The sequence below is a fragment of the Synchiropus splendidus genome, chromosome 3, assembly GCF_027744825.2.
Source record: "Synchiropus splendidus isolate RoL2022-P1 chromosome 3, RoL_Sspl_1.0, whole genome shotgun sequence".
In the NCBI taxonomy this organism is placed as follows: Eukaryota; Metazoa; Chordata; class Actinopteri; order Syngnathiformes; family Callionymidae; genus Synchiropus; species Synchiropus splendidus.
The window spans coordinates 34,971,032-34,993,538 of record NC_071336.1 but is presented as its reverse complement, the minus strand read 5'-3'; the positions used below and the strand labels follow the sequence as shown (position 1 = coordinate 34,993,538).

Sequence of the window (22,507 nt, the reverse complement as noted above, 5' to 3'; positions counted from 1 at the left end):
CCTTTCTACGGTGCAGACAGCACCACTGGACTCGTGGCTCATAGACCGATGCGGCTTATGACTGAACAAGATCTACTTTCCTTCTTAAATGTAGTGGGTGGAGATAATATTTATTTGTTATTTATTTGTAATAGTTGTGTGACTTTTACGCCAGTTGCTCGGAATGATGGGCAGAGGTGAAGAAGAGAGTGCAGGCAGGTTGGACAGGGTTGAGAGGACTGTGACAACGATGAGGTTAATTCAGAATCCCCCAGGACTTTGATGTTTGCTGATGATGAAGTGATCCGTGAAGCTAAATAACGAGGAGGGGGAGGAGAGAGGGAATAGAAGAGACTGTGGATGAGAGGGAGGAGGAGGGCGGAGCACGACGGAAGTGAAAACAGTTCAAGGATTCAAGAGTCAAGAGAGTCAATTTATGCACATGAGGTGAAGAAGAGAGTGCAGCAGGGTGGTGACGGCTGTGGCGCTGAAGCAGAAGCTCCACGGAACAGTAGAGGTCACTGCCGTGGTGGAACTCAGAAGAGTCATAGAGGACGATACAGAGGTTATCGTTGGGAGAAAGAACCAGAGATCAGAGGGCCATGTGGAGCAGTTTGGAGGTCAAGATGGTTTGTGGAGAGGAGAGACAGAGGTGGACCATGGATGATGGAGAGGAAGAAGAGGAGGACAACTAGTGAGGCTCATGGACGGGGGAGACATGAAGAGCCGACATTGTCCAACTAGGGACCACATTCGCTGCATTTACGGGGCCCTTTTGAGGTCATAGTATATATATATATATATATATATATATATATATATATATATATATATATATATATATATATATATATATATATATATATATATATATATTCCTGCTTTCTTCCTCATATTTGTTGTTTTTAACAGTATTTTTCCTCTCTACAAAACAAAAACAGAAATGTAAATTAAATGAAAATAATAGGCAATTGTTAATGATGTTGTCCAGAATATACACATTACATTTATTTGTTTTATTAATTCATTTTCATTCGACTGTTTGTTGTACTTTTATTATCAATCCAAAAAGGCTGTGGCCCCTGGGGCATCCAAGCTGTCGCCCCCTGCTGAAGGACTGGTGCGACAGGTGGAGGACGGCCCCTGACGGAAACGCTGAGAGAAGAAGAAGCACAAAAGGGACGTGACCCGCCTCACGCTGTGCGATTTGGTGCTCGGGTTCGATTCTTGCTGACTAACCGCCACTGTATGATGAGACGCCTCTTGAATATCGAGTGTTCAGTCGATGCTAACGCGGTCATCCGGGCCTGGGAGTGGAAGAGGCCCTTGAATCTCCAGCCATAATCTGATGCGCTGGTGATGTTTGGTCTCTTCCCGTCACAGCTTCTCAGGCTGATGTTTCTGCCATTGATATCAAAGCTGGCACAGTTGCCGCTCCTGAAGAGAGATTGAAAAGGGCACAAGTGTATTTCCTGTGGAGGACCTCGCAGCGCCGCGGAGCCGGCTGCATCTGGCGCAGAGGAATCAAACCAATCACGGCGGGTGATGGTCAGTGATTGCTTTCAGATTGCCTGCACTCTTCTCCTTCTTTCTTCTTCTGCGGACACCTGATGCGGCAGACGGGCCGGAGATAAAGAGCAGAGCGGCGGCGGCGACTGTCGGGGGAAACTGCCGGCGCTCCTCCTTCGATCAGTTCGAGTGGCTGGACTGAATTACTGTGCTAACTTGAGTCAATTCAGACATGAAGGTTGACCCAGGCTCCAGCTGAGAGACGCATGATGCTTCGTCCACGTTGTTGTTCTGGCCCCTGTGCTCAGTCTGAGCGGGACGATAGACGCCTGACAGAGGTGTGAATCCGTCCCTGACCTACAGTGAGACGTGTGAAAGGATGGCCATACCATGATGAGGCGGATTTCATTCACAGACATTTACAGAACTTCTGTTTTGGGGTGGGAGAAGGGAGAAAAAGCAATGTGCTGCTTGTTTGCTTCCTATAATATCTGTAGCCCACGCCAAGGGTGGATGCCATTCCCTTCCTTAATCCTCAACCTCAGCAAGGCTCCAGCGAAGAGCGAGGACTGTCTCGATTCTCAGGAAGTGAAGTTGAGGAGCGAGATTTTGAGATTCGCCGGCACCTACCTTAGGATGGAGGACGACCCAGAAGAGGCAGGAGGGAGGCACCGAACATTCGTTGACCGAATATTTTCGGTCGTATTACTACAGTGTGACACGATCACTCAGTGAAACAATGCAGAGCCGCGTAAACTGTAGCAGTACAATGTATTTGAATGTGTGACCTTCAGTGCCGACAGCGCCGACTCCGCGGCTCGACACCGAACATCGGTCCGACACAAGTCGAAATGCTTCTAACTTTCCGAGCCATGTTTACCTTGTCAAGTATGAAGCTCGGCCTGCTCTGACTGTAGTGATTTAGTGAACAGTCACAGTCTGAGGACGCATCTGCAGTTAAGGGGTGTTCACGGTTTTGTGCCATTTCTAAGGAACAAATTCTTCCTTATAACCATTGGTTCTAAGGAATGAGGTTGGGGGTGAAGGAAGGAATTGGAATTCACCCAAAGTTTCGTTTTTAAGTCACAGACCATATTGTATGTTTTTCTTATTCTGATTGTTGACCAGGCGAAATGTGGTGAAACACAACAGCTTGATCGCAAAAGACAACAGGAAGTGCTGGCAGGTCTGGATTAGAGAAACGGAAGCGCAGAATCCTGAAAAGTCAAGTGAAGCTAGGAGGAATGGTAGCGATCAAAACACAACAGCCACAGCGCGACAGAGCTTTGAGGCAAATGATGCGGTGACAGCTGAAATTTGACTCACTTGGCGCTTGTTTTTCGGGTCACTGATGGAAGTGGAAAACAGAGACCTTCAAAATAAAAGAAGAGGTGGCAGAAGTAGTCAACTATGGGGAGAAACAAAGGCTGCAGCAATAACAACACAAATAGTATTAAAGTTAGATATAAAACAATCAATAAAAAACTTGGAGTCAATTGAAGTTTGCCTCCCTTTCGCCAAAAACAATGAAGAATGGCAACAGCGGGCTTCGGCTTTGTAAACAATAACAGTCTGCCATTTCTAAGGAACACAGTCTTCACCATTGGTTTTAAGGAATGAAGAATGTGAATTGGAATCCACCCAAAGTTTAGTTTTGAAGTCACTGATCATGTTGTATGTTTTTCTTATTCTGATTGTTGACCAGGCGAAACCCAACGGCTCTTTGAAATACAGAATTGTCTTGGTGTCAAAACATGACTCGGTGTCTTTCAAGGCAGCACAGTTGTTTCTCAACACCTACGGATACTTGAAGCAGGAAATGAGTGTCTCAGCATCTGCTGATCAAATCCAACCAGCAAGGGTTTTTTTTTTATACGTTCGCATGTCAATAACCAGCCGCAGTCAATGCAAAGACAGCACTTCCACAGACAGACTGATCACACAGCTTAGTGTCAGAAGGAGGCAAAATAAGGTGCAGATTTCACTGCTCAGACGATTCCTCTGAGGGATTTTTTAAAGGGGTGTATGGCATGATTTCGGAAGGAGGGACCCAAGTGCAGGAAGTGCTGGTCGACAGGAGGCACAGGAGACGAGCTAAAATGACAGAGATTTAATGGATGAAATAAATAATAAACAGACCAATAAGATGAAGAAAAAGCGCCGGAGCCAGAATGTGGAGCGGGAACTACACACAGGAAACGGGTAAAAATCTGAAAACACAAGAGAGGCGTATTAGAATTCAAGCCTAAAGCTGGGAAAACCAAAATGCACTTGGAGTTAAGCTCACGAGGCGGCAATAAACAGAAAGCCCTCAGTGGTGGAGAAACACACACACACACACAAGGGGCAAGCCACGTTGAAGAGATAAATGAAGAACTGCTAGATCTAGAACTGCTCACACGCGGGCTGAAAGGTGAAAAGGAGAAACAGAAGAGGAGCGAGGAACTAAGGGAGGAATGAATGAATAAGGAATGAATAGGGATTCGAGCGCACAGAGGAATCTAGAAAAAGGTCAGGGAAGAAATCGAGAGCGTGGAAGGAGTTTCCCCAACAGAGCGAGGAGCAACCATCTGGCAACTGGAGCTGGCGTTGACGGGTTCATATCCTTGGAAGGTTTGAGGAGGGAATGAACGCCAGCTGTGTTGCCCGTGAAGCTGGAGAGAAGGAGGGAAAGGGAAACGAGGACAACCGCGGCTAACAAAATAAAAGCACGGGACAGAACACGGATGAAATACAAAAATGAACGGACAGAATAAAGTGCAGACATGACAGTGAAGACGACACCAGGAATCGATGGCATACGTTTGGCATGGGGTTAAACCTCCCGGGTCAAGGTCGCCAGGACGGGGGAATACACCCAATCACAGAGCATGAGAATACACACTCGAGGACACAGAGGTTCACGGGTGGCAGTCCAGTAGTCGCAGACCGAAACAAAACACTGACGAACTAGTTCACTGGCTCCTGTGCTGCTTTTATTCATCAGGGTTTTAGCTCGGCTAAGTCCAGGTCAGGTGACTTGACTTGGACTCGTGATCAAAGACTTGAAACTTGACTCTAACTCACGACTTAAGACTTCAGACTTGACTAGGACTCATGATCAAAGAATGGAGACTTGACTTGGACTCGTGACCAAAGACTTGAGACTTGACTCGGTCTTGTGATCAAAAACATTGAGACGTGACTCAGACTCATGATCAAAAACACTGAGACATGACTTGGGCTCGTGAACAAAGACTTGACACTTGACTCTGACTCATGAGCAAAGACGCCAGGCTTGACTATGACTCATGATCAAAGAATGGAGACTTGACTTGGACTCGTGACAAAAGACTTGAGACTTGACTCAGACTCTTAAGCATGCTTTTATTTAAAAACTAAAGCAGACTCAAGCGCTGCGTGTGACTGGAGATAAAACTGTGACTTTGCAAACTGTCTGCTCTGTTTCCACGTCTGGATCGGAACCTGACTCAGGGTTTTAGCTCGGCTAAGTCCAGGTGTCCAGCTCAAATAGTGCTGCGTCGGCACATCCGTCGGCGCAGCTGTTTTCGCTCGGAAACAAAGCCCAACTGAGGCGGGGAGATAAGATTACCGCGCCGGCGTGTTCCTCCGTTGGAGCTACACAGAAGGACGGGAGCTCTCTTGTGACGGCGGGGTGGGCCGAGCGTTCTCCGTCTCACATGAGAGGGCAGCAGACGGGCAGCAGCACGGGCGTCGCTCCTGTCGGAAGCCGGTTGCTCGCCTGGCTCTCTCCACTAATTGACCCTGAGCTGACGTGTCAGGAGCTGGAAGAGGACGAGCAGGCGGAGCTGTTGATGTTGCGGCGGAGGTGCAGTTCAGCAACTAAGTGCAGCTTGACGTCCTCACGCAGTCGATGAGGCGAGGCCTGAATGTCAATGGAGACAAAAGAGGAAACATAACCAGCAGTGTTTTGGATCAGCCGGAGTCTTCCGTCGATTCTGTTCATCATTTCAGGCAGAGAGAAGGAAAGCTTTCTGCAGATAAGCCCCGGCTGACCATCTGGGTTAAAGGTGCAGTGAAGCTGGTCCCAGCAGCAGGAGGCAGACTGATGTGAGAACTTGGCGTCGACAAAGTGTCCTCTGTGCATCTCTGCTTTTGGATCATAGCTGACGGATGTTAGCAGGGAGTTGCCGTGGGAGTCCAGTCTGTGGTGTTCTGCAGAGAGGAGCAAAGATTTATGGTTTTCAATTAGTCCAAATGAGTTGTGAGGGAGTGATGAGGAACCAGGAGAGCCGTGATGGTACCACAACCTTCTCTGGACTAAAGGCAAGACGCTGCAGTGGTGGCAGTGTGCTCAAGCTAGTAGCGCAGGGTGAACGCAGTGTTCCATCACGCCGTGTCTCGAGTGAACACCTGATACTCCTCTGCTCCCTGACCACCAGGTGTCGCTGTGTTGTGATCCCAACTGATGACGGTGAAGACTGGACAATGTGCTGGTTTAAAACATAGCAGGTGCATTCTGTTAGACGGCTGTTTTTAGCGTTAGCCACCCAGCATGCTGTAATGTCAGGTACTCAGGCTTGAGCTCAGTTTGGTGAGTGGAGATTGTTCTTTAGGTTTTGTATTCACAGTGGTTTGGGACCAAACACGAGCGTGAATGACCATGACCAAAAACTTGACTCAAGATTTTAAAAAATGAGACTTAACACGAACTCATGATGAAAAACATTGAGAAATGACCAAAGACTTGAGACTTGACTTGGCCTTGTGATCAAAAACGTTAGACTTGACTCAGACTCATGATCAAAAGCATTGAGACTTGACTGGGTCTCGTGATCAAAAACTTTAGACTTGACTCAGACTCATGATCAAAAACATTGAGACTTGACTTGGTCTCGTGATCAAAAACTTTAGACTTGACTCAGACTCATGATCAAAAACATTGAGACTTGACTCGGTCTTGTGATCAAAAGCATTGAGTCTTGACTCAGACTCATGATCAAAAACATTGAGACTTGACTTGGCCTCATGATCAAAAACTTTGAGACTTCCCTCGGACTTGTGACCAAAGACTTCAGACTTGACTAGGACTCAAGATCAAAAAAATTCAGACTTGACTAGGACTTGTGACCTAAGACTTCAGACTTGACTCAGACTCGTGATCAAAAACATTGAGACTTGACTTTGACTTGTGACTAAAATCTTGAGACTTGACTCGGACTCTAGATCAAAAAAATTCAGACTTGACTAGGACTTGTGACCTGAGACTTGAGACATTAATTAGATTTGTGACCACAGACGTCAGACTTGACTAGGACTCGTGATCAAAAATAGAGACTTGACTTGGACTCGTGACAAAAGACTTCAGACTTGACTCAGACTCTTAGCCACAGACTTGAGACCTGACTTGGACTGGTGACTTGTGACCTTGATCCATGGTGGTACACACGGTGCTGTAATCCGTCGACCCACCGTGACAGGTCACACGACTCGGGCTGAGGACACAACGTTGAAGAACTGGCATCTGTGTTTCTGCTGCTTGTCACCGTCGGCTCAGTGAAGGTTCGGGGATGGCATTTCTCTAACAGTCTCTCCTGCTCTCCACCTGCAGCCTCTGGACTATGAAACCAAGAAAGCCTACACCTTCAAGGTGGACGCCGCCAACGCTCATCTGGACCCTCGGTTCCAAAGCTTCGGGGCCTTCAAGGACACGGCGACGGTGAAGATTAACGTCCTGGACGTGGACGAGCCCCCGGTGTTCAATAAGCCCTCGTACGTGATGGATGTGTACGAGGACACTCCGGCGGGCACCATCATCGGCGCGGTGACGGCGCAGGACCTGGACGCCAGCAGCAGCCCGGTCAGGTACGGAGGAGTTTCCCATCAAACTTCTGAGTCAGTGGAGAGGTTTGTTGAAGCCTGGACCGTGAAGGCATCACATGATCAATGATCTTTCAACCGCCACTGAGTTCACTCATGACGCGCTGGCAGGCGCCGGGGGCTTGACATCAGTCGCGCTGTCGATTCGCTGCTGAAGGAAGCGGAGAGTCGGTGAGTCGCCACCGAGCCTCCGCAACTACCGGCCACTCGCACACGTGGCCCTGGTCATGTGGGGGATCTTTGCCCTCTGTGACTGATGGTGGCTTTCACCCTCCACACAGTAAAGTGTCGGATCCAGCACGCGCTGCCTGTGGGCGTGACTCGTGAGACTTGAGACTTCACTGGGACTCATGACCAAAGGCTTAAGACTGGACTCAGATCCATAACTAATATTTCAGACTTGACTCAGACTTGTTACCAAAGACATAAGACTTGACTCAGACTTGTTACCAAAGACATAAGACTTGACTCACATTTGTGACCAAGGACTTGAGACTTCACTGGGACTCATCGCCAAAGGCTTAAGACTGGACTCAGATCCATAACTAATATTTCAGACTTGACTCAGACTTGTTGCCAAAGACATAAGACTTGACTCAGACTTGTGGCAAAAGCCTTGAGACTTCACTGGGACTCATGACCAAAGGCTTAAGACTGGACTCAGATTCATAACTGAATATTTTAGACTTGACTCACATTTGTGACCAAGGACTTGAGACTTCACTGGGACTCATTGCCAAAGGCTTAAGACTGGACTCAGATCCATAACTAATATTTCAGACTTGACTCAGACTTGTTACCAAAGACCTAAGACTTGACTCAGACTTGTTACCAAAGACATAAGACTTGACTCAGACTTGTTACCAAAGACATAAGACTTGACTCAGACTTGTGGCAAAAGCGTTGAGACTTCACTGGGACTCATGACCAAAGGCTTAAGACTGGACTCAGATTCATAACTGAATATTTTAGACTTGACTCACATTTGTGACCAAGGACTTGAGACTTCACTGGGACTCATCGCCAAAGGCTTAAGACTGGACTCAGATCCATAACTAATATTTCAGACTTGACTCAGACTTGTTACCAGAGACATAAGACTTGACTCAGACTTGTTACCAAAGACATAAGACTTGACTCAGACTTATGGCAAAAGCCTTCAGACTTCACTGGGACTCATGACCAAAGGCTTAAGACTGGACTCAGATTCATAACTGAATATTTTAGACTTGACTCACATTTGTGACCAAGGACTTGAGACTTCACTGGGACTCATCGCCAAAGGCTTAAGACTGGACTCAGATCCATAACTAACATTTCAGACTTGACTCAGACTTGTTACCAAAGACATAAGACTTGACTCAGACTTGTGGCAAAAGCCTTGAGACTTCAGTGGGACTCATGACCAAAGGCTTAAGACTGGACTCAGATTCATAACTGAATATTTTAGACTTGACTCACATTTGTGACCAAGGACTTGAGACTTCACTGGGACTCATAACCAAAGGCTTAAGACTGGACTCAGATCCATAACTAATATTTCAGACTTGACTCAGACTTGTTACCAAAGACATAAGACTTGACTCAGACTTGTTACCAAAGACATAAGACTTGACTCACATTTGTGACCAAGGACTTGAGACTTCACTGGGACTCATCGCCAAAGGCTTAAGACTGGACTCAGATCCATAACTAATATTTCAGACTTGACTCAGACTTGTTGCCAAAGACATAAGACTTGACTCAGACTTGTGGCAAAAGCCTTGAGACTTCACTGGGACTCATGACCAAAGGCTTAAGACTGGACTCAGATTCATAACTGAATATTTTAGACTTGACTCACATTTGTGACCAAGGACTTGAGACTTCACTGGGACTCATTGCCAAAGGCTTAAGACTGGACTCAGATCCATAACTAATATTTCAGACTTGACTCAGACTTGTTACCAAAGACATAAGACTTGACTCAAACTTGTGGCAAAAGCCTTGAGACTTCACTGGGACTCATGACCAAAGGCTTAAGACTGGACTCAGATTCATAACTGAATATTTTAGACTTGACTCACATTTGTGACCAAGGACTTGAGACTTCACTGGGACTCATTGCCAAAGGCTTAAGACTGGACTCAGATCCATAACTAATATTTCAGACTTGACTCAGACTTGTTACCAAAGACCTAAGACTTGACTCAGACTTGTTACCAAAGACATAAGACTTGACTCAGACTTGTTACCAAAGACATAAGACTTGACTCAGACTTGTGGCAAAAGCGTTGAGACTTCACTGGGACTCATGACCAAAGGCTTAAGACTGGACTCAGATTCATAACTGAATATTTTAGACTTGACTCACATTTGTGACCAAGGACTTGAGACTTCACTGGGACTCATCGCCAAAGGCTTAAGACTGGACTCAGATCCATAACTAATATTTCAGACTTGACTCAGACTTGTTACCAGAGACATAAGACTTGACTCAGACTTGTTACCAAAGACATAAGACTTGACTCAGACTTATGGCAAAAGCCTTCAGACTTCACTGGGACTCATGACCAAAGGCTTAAGACTGGACTCAGATTCATAACTGAATATTTTAGACTTGACTCACATTTGTGACCAAGGACTTGAGACTTCACTGGGACTCATCGCCAAAGGCTTAAGACTGGACTCAGATCCATAACTAACATTTCAGACTTGACTCAGACTTGTTACCAAAGACATAAGACTTGACTCAGACTTGTGGCAAAAGCCTTGAGACTTCAGTGGGACTCATGACCAAAGGCTTAAGACTGGACTCAGATTCATAACTGAATATTTTAGACTTGACTCACATTTGTGACCAAGGACTTGAGACTTCACTGGGACTCATTGCCAAAGGCTTAAGACTGGACTCAGATCCATAACTAATATTTCAGACTTGACTCAGACTTGTTACCAAAGACCTAAGACTTGACTCAGACTTGTTACCAAAGACATAAGACTTGACTCAGACTTGTGGCAAAAGCGTTGAGACTTCACTGGGACTCATGACCAAAGGCTTTAGACTGGACTCAGATTCATAACTGAATATTTTAGACTTGACTCACATTTGTGACCAAGGACTTGAGACTTCACTGGGACTCATCGCCAAAGGCTTAAGACTGGACTCAGATCCATAACTAATATTTCAGACTTGACTCAGACTTGTTGCCAAAGACATAAGACTTGACTCAGACTTGTGGCAAAAGCGTTGAGCCTTCACTGGGACTCATGACCAAAGGCTTAAGACTGGACTCAGATTCATAACTGAATATTTTAGACTTGACTCACATTTGTGACCAAGGACTTGAGACTTCACTGGGACTCATCGCCAAAGGCTTAAGACTGGACTCAGATCCATAACTAATATTTCAAACTTGACTCAGACTTGTTACCAAAGACATAAGACTTGACTCAGACTTGTGGCAAAAGCGTTGAGACTTCACTGGGACTCATGACCAAAGGCTTAAGACTGGACTCAGATTCATAACTGAATATTTTAGACTTGACTCACATTTGTGACCAAGGACTTGAGACTTCACTGGGACTCATTGCCAAAGGCTTAAGACTGGACTCAGATCCATAACTAATATTTCAAACTTGACTCAGACTTGTTACTAAAGACATAAGACTTGACTCAGACTTGTGGCAAAAGCGTTGAGCCTTCACTGGGACTCATGACCAAAGGCTTAAGACTGGACTCCGATTCATAACTGAATATTTTAGACTTGACTCACATTTGTGACCAAGGACTTGAGACTTCACTGGGACTCAAGACCAAAGGCTTAAGACTGGACTCAGATTCATAACTGAACAATTCAGACTTGACTCGGATTTGTTACAAAGGTCTTGAAACTTGACTCAGATTTGTAACCAAGGACTTGAGACTTGACCCAGATTTGTAACCAAGGACTTGAGACTTCACTGGGACGCATGACAAAAAACTTAAGACTGGACTCTGACTCGCAACTGAATACTTGAGACTTGACTTGGACTCATGACCAAGAACTTGAAACTTGACTTGGAGTTGAACAAAGACTAGGATCTTGACTTCGTATCGTATCGCATCGTCTGAGTACTTCAGACTTGACTCATACTTGTGACCAAACACTTGAGACTTGACTCGGATTCGTAATTGAACATTTGAGATTTGACTCAAACTCATGACCAAAGACTTGACACTTGACTTGGACTCTTAACTCAAGACTTAACTTTTGACTCAATATCGTAACTGAATATTTGAGACTTGACCCAGATTCGTGACCAAAGACTTGTATCTTGACTCGGATTTGTAACTGAATATTTGAGACTTGACTTAGACTTGTGACCAAAGACTTGAGACTTGACTCAGAGTCATAGCTGAATACTTGAGACCTGACCCAGACTCATCACTCAAGACTTGAGTCTTGACTCGGATTTGTAACTGAATACTTGAGACTTGACCCGGACTCATGACCAAAGACTCAAGACCTGACTCAGACTCGTGACCAAAGACTTGAGTCAGGACACGGACTCGTGACCATATACTTGAGGCTGGAGTGGCACTTGCCAAAAATGCGCCACCCTCTGCGTCTCCTCCGCCTCCCCTGCGTTTCCACCTCCTCTCGATGCGAGGACCTTCTGAGAGTTTGGAGCTCACATCACATGGCGACGGCAGCTGCGTGATCCAACCCAACAACCTTCAGAACTCAACTGTCACTCACAGGACTGCGGCAGCACTTAGCCGCGGCGCAGAGACGATTCCGCCGGCGAGTGCTTCCCTCCAACTCTCTCCGCTGGAGGCATCAGGGGAGACTTTTAAACACCACTTTCATATTGGTTTTATAGAAAGTGACGCGCGAGAGTGAATTATTCACACATCAAGTCATCGCTCCTCAATCAAGCCCCCGCTGCCGCACACACACACACACACACACACACACACGCGTGTTCCCATAAAACCTGAGTGCCGTACAACAATAGGCACTTTAAAATTGAATGAGTTGTTTTGGGAAAATCTATTAGTTGTGGTTGCCACGGCGATTGTTGGGCCTGTAATGGCTGCGTGGCGATGCACAAGAACCTGCTGGAAACCTCTTTGTTTTAATATTTTAGACCGAAGAGGACAATGGAGGATTTGGCCCGACTAAAAATACCAACACGTCTCCAGCTGAGCTTTCATCCCTTCATCACAAAGGGTTGGGGAATGAGGCCTGCAGACGTTTAGCGGCCGCGGCGCTATCTTCAGCCTCGGAAACAAAAGGCTCTCATGAATAGTGCATCGCCGGCTGCTTCTGAGACCCCGTCTTCTCTTGTGCCCGAGAGTTGGGCAGAAAGCACTTTGTGGAATGGCTGTGGCTTTGGTCATGAACTTTCCTTCAGGCGCTGAGATCAATGACCTCGCCGGCGCCGCTGTCTCTCAGATGATGTGTTGCTTCATGTTTGGGGAGAGTCAGTGACCTGGAGCGGAAGCGATGATAAGGGGATCTGGATCCTCCTCCAGAGCACTGACCCGTCTCAGCTGGGATCTGTCGGTCAGAGTCCTCCACGTCTCCCACAATATCAGGAGCAGCTCACAGTGAAGGTCTCCACTCTACAGCTTCCAGGAATCTTGTCAGAAGCTGTGTGTCTCTAAATGGTACTTGTCCTCCAAATACAGCTTGGCATAAAAATAATAGCATGCTAGATTTATTCATATCGTTCGCTACCGATTATTCTCTTTTTCATTTAACGTTGTTTTTTTTTTTGTAAAACTAAAGAAGGTGGAGGGTTTGAAGTACTGAGGCTCAACTGTCCAGGGTGAGGTGAAGAAGCAGGTGCAGGCAGGATGGAATCACTGGAGAAATGTGTCAGGTGTGATGTGTGACAAAAGGGTGTCGGAAAGGATGAAAGGGAAAGTGTCCAAAAGGGTGGTGAGGCCAGCAACGTTGTATGGTTTGGAAACAGTGGCACTGAGGAGAAGACAGGAGGCAGAGCTGGAGGTAGCAGAGATGAAGATGCTGAGCTTCTCTCTGGGAGTGAGAGCAGGATGATGATAGGATCAGAGGGACAGCACATGTGCTCAGGTGTTTAGGAGACCAAGTCAGAGAGGCTGGATGGAGATGGTTTGGACATGTACAGAGGAGAGAGAGAGAGAGAGCCAGTACATTGGTAGATGAAGATGGTGAGATGTTGGAACTGCCAGGCAGAAGGTGGAGAGGAAGGCCACAGAGGAGATGGATGGAGGTGGTGAAGGAGGACATGAGGTTTGGAGGTTTGAGAGAAGAGGAAGCAGAGGACAGATGGAGGAGGATGATCTGCTGTGGCCACCTCTGAAGGGAGAAGCCCAGAGAGAAAGAAGAAGAGTTTTTTTTGTGAGGTGAACTGAACTGAAACATTTTATTGACGATAAAAACAAAGCAAGTGCAGGCTGAGCAGAATCTTCACGAATCTGTACCGTAGTTGCACCGCACCGTAGTAGTGACCTGACTGAGAAACAAGAAAGCAAAGGGAGGAGTTTTCACATTTATTGAAGAGATGGCAATAAAAACGTTATTTTTCAATCCTGAATCTCCTTCCGGACTTCAGTTCCGCCAGTGTTGAGAGTTGTTGTTGCTTGGTTGAAGACATTTACTCGACTAAATGTGATCTCACTCCATCGACCGCAGTATTCACGCGCAATACTGGGTGATAATAGATGTCCAAATGAAAATACATAAATACAATTTTTAAAAAGTAAAGTCATCTCAACATGAAGAAGTAGAGTGTTGTAGAAAGGCAATAAATAAAAACATTGTATGAAAGCTGAGCCCAAGGTCTCTAGTTCAGTCAGTCAAAGTCCAAAAGTCTTTCTTAAGAAAAAAAACAAAACAAAGAAAAAGTACATGGTCCTGATCCACACAAAGGCGGCAGAATGTTGTCGAACTGACCAACACAAAAGTACAGAGAGAGAACATGGTTAAAAATGAGAACAATGTCAGGAAAGTAAGGAAACAGAAACAAACAGGGGGAAAGTGAGTGGACCTGGGGCAGGATCAGCACAGGTCAGCGTGGTCCACTGAATCAATTCTCAGCAATTCCCCTCAAAAAAGACAAAGTTGATGTTGCTTTTGACAGTTAAAACACTCAGAAGCAGAAGCTCCTACTCCAACGTTCACGACTCAGGCTGAAGGAAGGGAAGAGCCTCTCGACAGCTGCAGGAGGATCCACAGATCTGGGTGATGTTGAGGCTCACTCTGGTGTCAGGAGGCCTGCGGGAGAAACACACAACAGGACTTTCATGTTTCCTCTCACCTCCTTCTGAAGGCTTTAAAACAACCCCTCTTCGAGTCATGTTTCAGGGAGATTTCAGCCGTGTCGCGGTGAGAGGTGAATAAATAATGATCAATAAATGGTTTCCTGGAAGAGGAAAACAAAAAAAGGTTGAGTCAAAACAAGTGAACAGTCCTCTCAAAACCGCCGTCGCTGAGCAACCAATTTGTTGCTCATTAAAAGACCGAACAAATCCGCTCTTATTAATGAGCTTGTACACACAACATACTTTTGTGTTTTGGCTCTGCTTTGTTTTGTTTCCCTCCCGTTTTGTTCTCACTAATTCCCATTATGTTTTGGCCCAGATTACCTCCAGTATGTTCCTTCTTCTCCTTTTTAGACCGGAAAAATCTGCGTCGCCCCGAGCAAAAATGACAGAGCATTGATCCGTTGAACCCTTGATGGTGGTTTGCCTGTTATATTTATCAAAGAGATTTGCGATGAACCACCACGACACCAACACGGCAACTTCAAGGAGGAGAGCGACACAGGAAACACGCCGAAATGCAAACACAGCGCGAAGCCAGTCCGTTTTCTCCTCAACAAAAGACTCCAGCGCCAGAGTTCGGCGGCAGTTTTTGATCCTTAATGACAGTTTTCAGCGGGTTTGAAAGAGAAAGCGCGATAAATATGAATGAGGGATGCCATCGCCAGATCAAATGGAGGCAGGGAAGTGACAGAATGGTGGCAACAGAGAGGAGACGCTTCGCTCTGACGTTACGTGAAATGAAACGGCGCCAGTGCCCAGCAGCAAAATATCACACAAACGTGCCGAGGACGACATATTTTCTCTTTCGTAAATCACCCAAATTATAAATGAAAAGCTTGCAGACGGAATAGCAGCCGGTGATAAATGGCGCTGTCACTGTTTGCGTTCACGTCCTTTTGTATGTCTTAGTTGGTATTCAGACGGAGCGGAAGCACAGATCCGTTTCACACGGAGGCCATTTTACCCGCCGCGCACCCGCTCACACCCCGACCGTACCTGATGCTTTTGTTGCTCATTGGCTGCCAGAGATTGATACTCTACCTAAAAAAAAACATCATTTATGCGCCAAGAAAAAAAAGAAAAAAAGTCAGTTTTCCCAGCCCGGGCCAGCGTGCACGCCACCCATTAATAAATTGGAATTTGAAATTGCAATTCTCAGCACATTCCCCGGCAACGAGCAGTCAGAATGAGTAATGAACGTTATAATACACCTAACTGATCTGCATGAGCCCGAAGGGAAGTCAGCGTTAAAGGGCCAGTCTGTCCCCTCAGTCACAGAAGACTTGCCAAAGAAACGTCCGGCCCCAAAACTAAGCCTGAAGATTGGGCGGCGACACCGCCTTCATGATCCAGGCTGGACACCGGTCCACAGGCTGGTGCCGCCAGAACCCTCTGTAGAAATGAGACAGGAGGTGAAGGGGATGCATCTTCTCCAAGTTGACTCGCAGTACCAGCCTAGTCCCAGGCCCACAAGTGGGCGCGACAGCTCTGAACCCGCCCCAGGTGGTGCTGCTGCTGCTCATCAACTTCTGCTCTGCATCTGCACCACCAACCCACACAAGAACATCTGCACCAGACTACCTTCAATCCAGGCCACCTACCGAGTCGAGTGAAGGCGAGGCGACAGTGATGGGTAGATGAGGCATCATGAAACAGTATCGCAGAATTGATGAGACAGTGTCCTAATTTTCAGAGGCCACTAGATGGTGCTCTTGGTTTAGAAATGATGTGAGGTTTCATTGAATGAGTGTTGTTCAAGTCCAAACATTTTACAGCAGACAGCGCCATCTGGTGGCCTCTGAAAACCAGGACACTGTTTCATGAAACCCTTCCACCCTTCTATACTGTGTGTCATGAAGCCTCATCTACCCTTCAATACTGTGCCATGAAACCTCATCTACCCTTCAATACTGTGTCATGAAGCCTCATCTACCCTTCAATACTGTGTCATGAAGCCTCATCTACCCTTCAATACTGTGTCATGAAACCTCATCTACCTTTCAATACTGTCTCATGAAACCTCATCTACCCTTCAATACTGTGCCATGAAACCTCATCTACCCTTCAACACTGTGTCATGAAACCTCATCTACCTTTCAATACTGTGTCATGAAACCTCATCTACCCTTCTATACTGTCTGTCATGAAGCCTCATCTACCCTTCAATACTGCGTCATGAAACCTCATCTACCCTTCAATACTGTGTCATGAAGCCTCATCTACCCTTCAATACTGTGTCATGAAGCCTCATCTACCCTTCAATACTGTGTCATGAAGCCTCATCTACCCTTCAATACTGTGTCATGAAACCTCATCTACCCTTCTATACTGTGTGTCATGAAGCCTCATCTGACACTCTGAACTCTGACACTGAGCCCTATTTATAAATGACTTATTTTACACCTCACTTTAATGTTGGTAATGTGTCACTTTTTTATTGTGTAGCCATTTCATGTTGTCATGTCAAATTTGAGTGACAAAGGCAACAAGTTATGTATGCAAATAAAGTCTCAATCAAATGTACGATGGTGGAGAGTCAAAAGAAGTAGACCTTTTTTGACAGGGTAAAATAGGAAAATGACAAACCATTGTTCAACAGTTCCACCTCCAAGGCAGCAGAGGGCAGTGTGGTGCAATGAAAGCACATGTGGAGACAAGAGCCAGAGAGTTGTTTGGTTTTTTTTTTTTTTTTGAAGCACGATTTATTTATGGTTGCAGATCGTGAGAATCATTTGGCTAGGTATGTCCAAAGTCCCGGGTCGGACTCCCCTGCTGGGGACTGACAGGCACCGTGCTGGAGGTGTCCCAAGTCCCAAGATGGCTGGCTCATCAGCCCAGCAGTGGCAGGGAGGCAGCATGCAGAGCGTGGCGAACCAGGGCTGGAGTCCAGGAACAAAATCCCAGCTTCACCACGCAGAAAACTCTGCAGCTGTGGCAGGAAGCGCCACTCGATCAAAGGCGTCCTGCGACGTGGTCATGAGTGATGAGGTTCTGATGGAAGTGTCCTCATTTCCAGAGCCCATCAGCTGGCGCCCACAGTTTAACGTGATGTGAGGTTTACTTGCAACGTTTTTTCCTGTCACGTGACCTCGCTGTTCCCTCAGGTATTCCATCGACTGGAAGAGTGACCTGGACAGCTACTTCGACATCGACCCGGTGGAGGGAACCATCTCCACCAACGAGCTTCTGGACCGAGAGACCATCTCCCAGCACAACATCTCGGTGGTGGCGACGAAGCTGAGTGAGTACGAGACGCGTCCTTCCAGCGCCATCATCGGTGCGAAGGCCGTAGCGCACGCTGACTGCAGTCAATACTCCATCTGCAGCAGAGGTTTATGGGCCTCCATAAAAAGCATGAAAGGGATGTATCTGCAGGACATTGTCTCCTTCAACCTTCTCATTTTTACGGCCCTTCTTCTTTTTGATGGCGCCGGCACTGGAGGTGAGGCTGCTCTCTCTCCGCAGCCAACTTTTACCTCACACCTCTTCAGCTTCCAGCGCTTCTATGAAGACATGTCATCCCGCTAATGATGCTGTTTATGAAGGAAGCGGAGTCCGTTTCTGGATAAATAAGCAAATCCGTCGCCATCAAGTCATCGTATCAAGCTAAGAAGCGTCAAAGTCATTATCCCCGAGGCGGGCCGGCGGGCGGGCGGCGGCTGCTCCATCAGAATTACTCACGCTGTATTTTCATTAGGGCGGACTGTGAAATACGGGCCGCTCAGTCTCCACTCCTTGTCACCTTGGAAACAGATACTGCACATTTTTCCCTCAAGGTCAAAGCAGCCACATGCTAATCTGCTTTTCTATGAGCGTGGAAAGCTTTTATTGGGAGGTGGAGGAGAGACGCCGTCGGTGAGGAGGGAGAGGATCCGGATTTTGACTCCTCATCGCACTTGATCACCGGAATGGCAACCACAGATCGGTGTGTATGTGCGCCGCCGACCGGTCTGTCGCCTCCAGTAACAGTGACATGACGTCACTGTGACGATGAGAGAGCTCCTCTGCCGCACCTCTGACTCATTCAGGAGGCCGAGGGTGGGCGGGGTGTGGGGCTCATATGTGTCTGACGCCCGCGTGGTTTCGCCCATAATGACTGCGTCATGGCCAATGGTCCCTCGAAGCAGCGAGTTCGCACCCGTGTCACAGCTGATACGATCTCAGCACAGAAACTTCTACGCCGCGCAACAAAAATTCATCTTGAACTGAATATAAATTACTGCATTTTACGCACTATGGGGCTTCTTGCTGTACGACATGAAGCCTTGTAACGTTAGACCAATGAAAATAAGCGCTCACAGCGCTGTTCCACCGTGTGTGTCCTTAACCAGCCGTTTCCAAGGTCCTCCGGTGCAGCGCTGCTTCAGACCAGCGTGCGCCCAGTGACAGCGCTACATCCACACCGTGGAAGTATGAGCAACTAGAAGAGCTGCGATCTGAAGGGAACTATTGGAGCTGGCTGATGTTGAGGAGCTGGTTTCTCTTCAAGTGGCTGGTGCTTGGTCCAAATGTTGGGGGGCGGAGTCACGCAGAGGAGAGAGGATGGTTGCAGCGCAGGTTTCAGACCACAATCCACAGAGAGTAGACGCTAGTCAGGTGAGGAGATGAAGTGTGGAGTCAGTGACAGAAACCTGTTCCTTCTTCACTGGAGCCTGATCCACACAGCTCACTGAGGAGCGCTCACAGAAGACGGTGGCCTCCAGTGGACGAAACTCACTCTCACGACAGATGGAGTCAGGAGCCTCATCCATCCGTGTGAGAAAGGATCAATGTTTGACAAAGTTGCTTCAAGTTCTTTGATATCCAGTGCCCTCCATGGTGTCATGTGACTTCAGTGACTAGAGTCAGTTGACTTGTTGCGTTGGAAGATTCTTGCTCAGACACATAAAAGGTTAGAGGGAACATTGGTCAAGGCGCCTTTCAAGTGTCACGAACAGACCATGAATACGGTGCAAATCAGAGGGGCGTGTGGAGAAGTTGGGAGCCCAGGTTAGGAAGGGCAGATCTGGAGAGGATAGACGGTGTTGGACCAAGTCTGCTGGAGATGAAGGAGAGGAGGACGACCAGTGATGGGGCCACTTTGTGTTCCTCTTGAGGTGGTAGTCAAGCAATAAAACAGATCAAATACAGAAGCATTTCCGACGGATGAATGGCTCTTGCTGACACAGTGCGCACATCGCTTCTGAGGGTGGAGAACCTGCTGATAGGAGATGAAGACAGAAGAAGAAGATGAGATTCAGCTCCGAGCCTGATGCAGGGTTTCCTCCAGAGGATCACCCAGACTGGCCATCGGTGGGTGAAGGTCACACTGCTACAAGGTTTGGCCGCGCCTGCCTCATGTGTCCTGGCTAAATACCGTTGATGGACATAATCCATAACAACACAGAAGTGTTAAAACCAATGATCCGGATTTTCCACTGGAACTGTTGTTGTTGATGGATGGCTCGGTGCGTCTCAACTTGAATACTGGGACAGAGGAAAACAGATTTCTGGCTCTTATGGCAGGGAGATTGCTCAATATGAAAGGCACAAAAACCCATTTTTCATCTCTCATTTTTAATCATTGGGCCCACCTGACTTCCTGTCAGCCGCCGCGCTCCGCTCGCCCTCCCACGTTCCCGCGGTGACGCACTCTGCCTGGGAAACTTCTCAGACAACACCAGAGAAACTTTAAATTAATAATGACTTTATTTTTCCTCACTTGTGGCATCCAATCCATTTTCGACCTTCAAGGAGATTTGACCAGGACCTTGGAAGGATCCTGTTGTTTCCAGGTTTGAAGCATGAAGCGGCAATAAATAGCGGAGCGAAATGAACCTTCAGCGCCTATTTTTGTCAGAGGAAAGGTCACACGCACAGCTGAGACTTTTATTTATTCTGCGGCGGAGGAATTCAACACGGCAGGAAGTGTGCCTGTCCACAGCCTCTCAGCCAGGTCAAGAATCTTCCAGTGAAGATCCGTGTGGACCAAGTCAGGGTCCCCGCTACCTGACAACAAGCCACGGCTTCAGCCAGAGCCGTCGCACCATTAAAAAAAATAATCTCTTTTTAAAGATGAACTGTGACATGATTAAGCTTATAGGAAGAAAGTGGAAATATCAAAACAACACATAACACATCATGGAGGTGGACTTGAACGTGACGGTATTTGGTCACGTTCAGTCCACTCACTACCTTAAATCGTTGAATTTCTACGTTCCAAAGCTGCACTACTGCTCATGACAGCATGGTGTCAGTGTTGTCCACCAGAAGCCCCAGACCTGAGCAAACAGAGACCAAGTCCAAGACCAAGACTTTGAGGGCACAAGACCGAGTCGAAACCAAGTCCTGAGCATACAGTGACCAAGAGCAAGACCAAGACTTTGAGGGCACAAGACCAAGCCAAGACCAAGACCTGAGCAAACAGAGACAGAGTCAAATACCAAGACTTTGAGGCGAGAGACTGAGACCAAGACCTGAGTATACAGAAACCAAGTCTATGACCAAGACTTTGAGGGCACAAGAAAAAGTCAAGACCAAGACCTGAGGATACAGAAACAAAGCCTAAGACTAAGACTTTGAGGGCACAAGACCAAGTCGAGACCAAGACCTGTGCATACAGAGACAGAGTCCAATACCAAGACGATGAGGTGCGAGACTGAGATCAAGACCTGAGGATACAGAAACCAAGTCTATGACCAAGACTTTCAGGGCACAAGAAAAAGTCAAGACCAAGATCTGAGGATACAGAAACCAAGTCTATGACCAAGACTTTGAGGGCACAAGAAAAAGTCAAGACCAAGACCTGAGGATACAGAAACCAAGCCTAAGACCAAGACTTTGAGGGCACAAGACCAAGTCGAGACCAAGACCTGTGCATACAGACACCAAGTCCAATACCAAGAGAATGAGGTGCGAGACTGAGCTCAAGACCTGAGTATACAGTGACCAAGTCCAAGACAAAGACTTTGAGGGCACAAGTCCTTGTTGAGACCAAGACCTGATCATACAGAGACAGAGTCCAATACCAAGACGATGAGGTGCGAGACTGAGATCAAGACCTGAGGATACAAGTCCAAGGCCAAGACTTTGAGGGCCCGAGACCGAGTCGAGAATGAGACAGATCAGACGCATGACTCTATTTGTCATACAGACACACATTTATTTGTGACTGCAACATCAAAACTCAAATGCTTTCACTGCAACGCAACAGTAGCCTCTGTCCTTGACTTGGTCTCACCCCCCTCAATGGTGTCTGTATGGTCTGGTCTGGACTCGTTCTGGACTACAACACAAGTGATCAGTCCCTGAATACTTTATATAGACAGCATTTCAATATGGCTATTATTATAGCAGAAGGAGGAGGAAGTGAGGCGTAGCAAGTGATAAAATTGACAAAAATGAAGGCGTACACAAAAAGTTTTGAGGTTCTGCTGGAGGCCATGAGGGCCAGGTGAGCACAGGCAAAGGGCCCCGTGGCCCCTGCACTGCACTTTCCCCATGTCTGCTTTAGATTCAAACCGTATTTGCCACCATGAGGCAAGTGCCTCAGTACGATCTGAATCATCTGAAGTCAAACAAAATAAACTCTCGTAAGAAACTTTCACTGTTGTCAATGGATCGGAAAATCAGGTGATTTATGACCAACTAAAGTTGTGATCCACTAGGTGAGTCATTTATTTTAGGGGCACCAAAATGGACTGAGATGAAGGTGTCCTGTGGGTAGCTGTGCTTCCTGGGGAGTCCTGGTCTTCTCATGAAGGAACAAGGTCCTCAGGCCGACTGGAAAAGAGTCAAGGTCCGAGAGTCTTTTCCAGTCGGCCGGAGAGCAGCCGAGAGGTTCAAAGCACCAGCAGGTCCTGGCTCTCCATATGGGATCCCGCCCACCACCGTGCCCCATGTTCTCCTTCCAAGCTGGATCTC

The 22,507-nt window shown here is 47.0% G+C and overlaps 1 protein-coding gene across 2 annotated transcripts in view; it reads left to right on the top strand.

Annotated features, from left to right (window-relative positions):
* LOC128755647 (cadherin-12-like) overlaps positions 1-22,507 on the top strand; it is a 188,157-nt gene that overhangs the window by 149,289 nt on the left and 16,361 nt on the right. For both annotated transcript variants that reach the window (XM_053859517.1, XM_053859518.1), the window contains exons 7-8: positions 7,061-7,314; positions 17,710-17,846. In XM_053859517.1, coding sequence (XP_053715492.1) covers positions 7,061-7,314; positions 17,710-17,846 — 391 coding nt within the window. The remainder of the gene's footprint in view (positions 1-7,060; positions 7,315-17,709; positions 17,847-22,507) is intronic.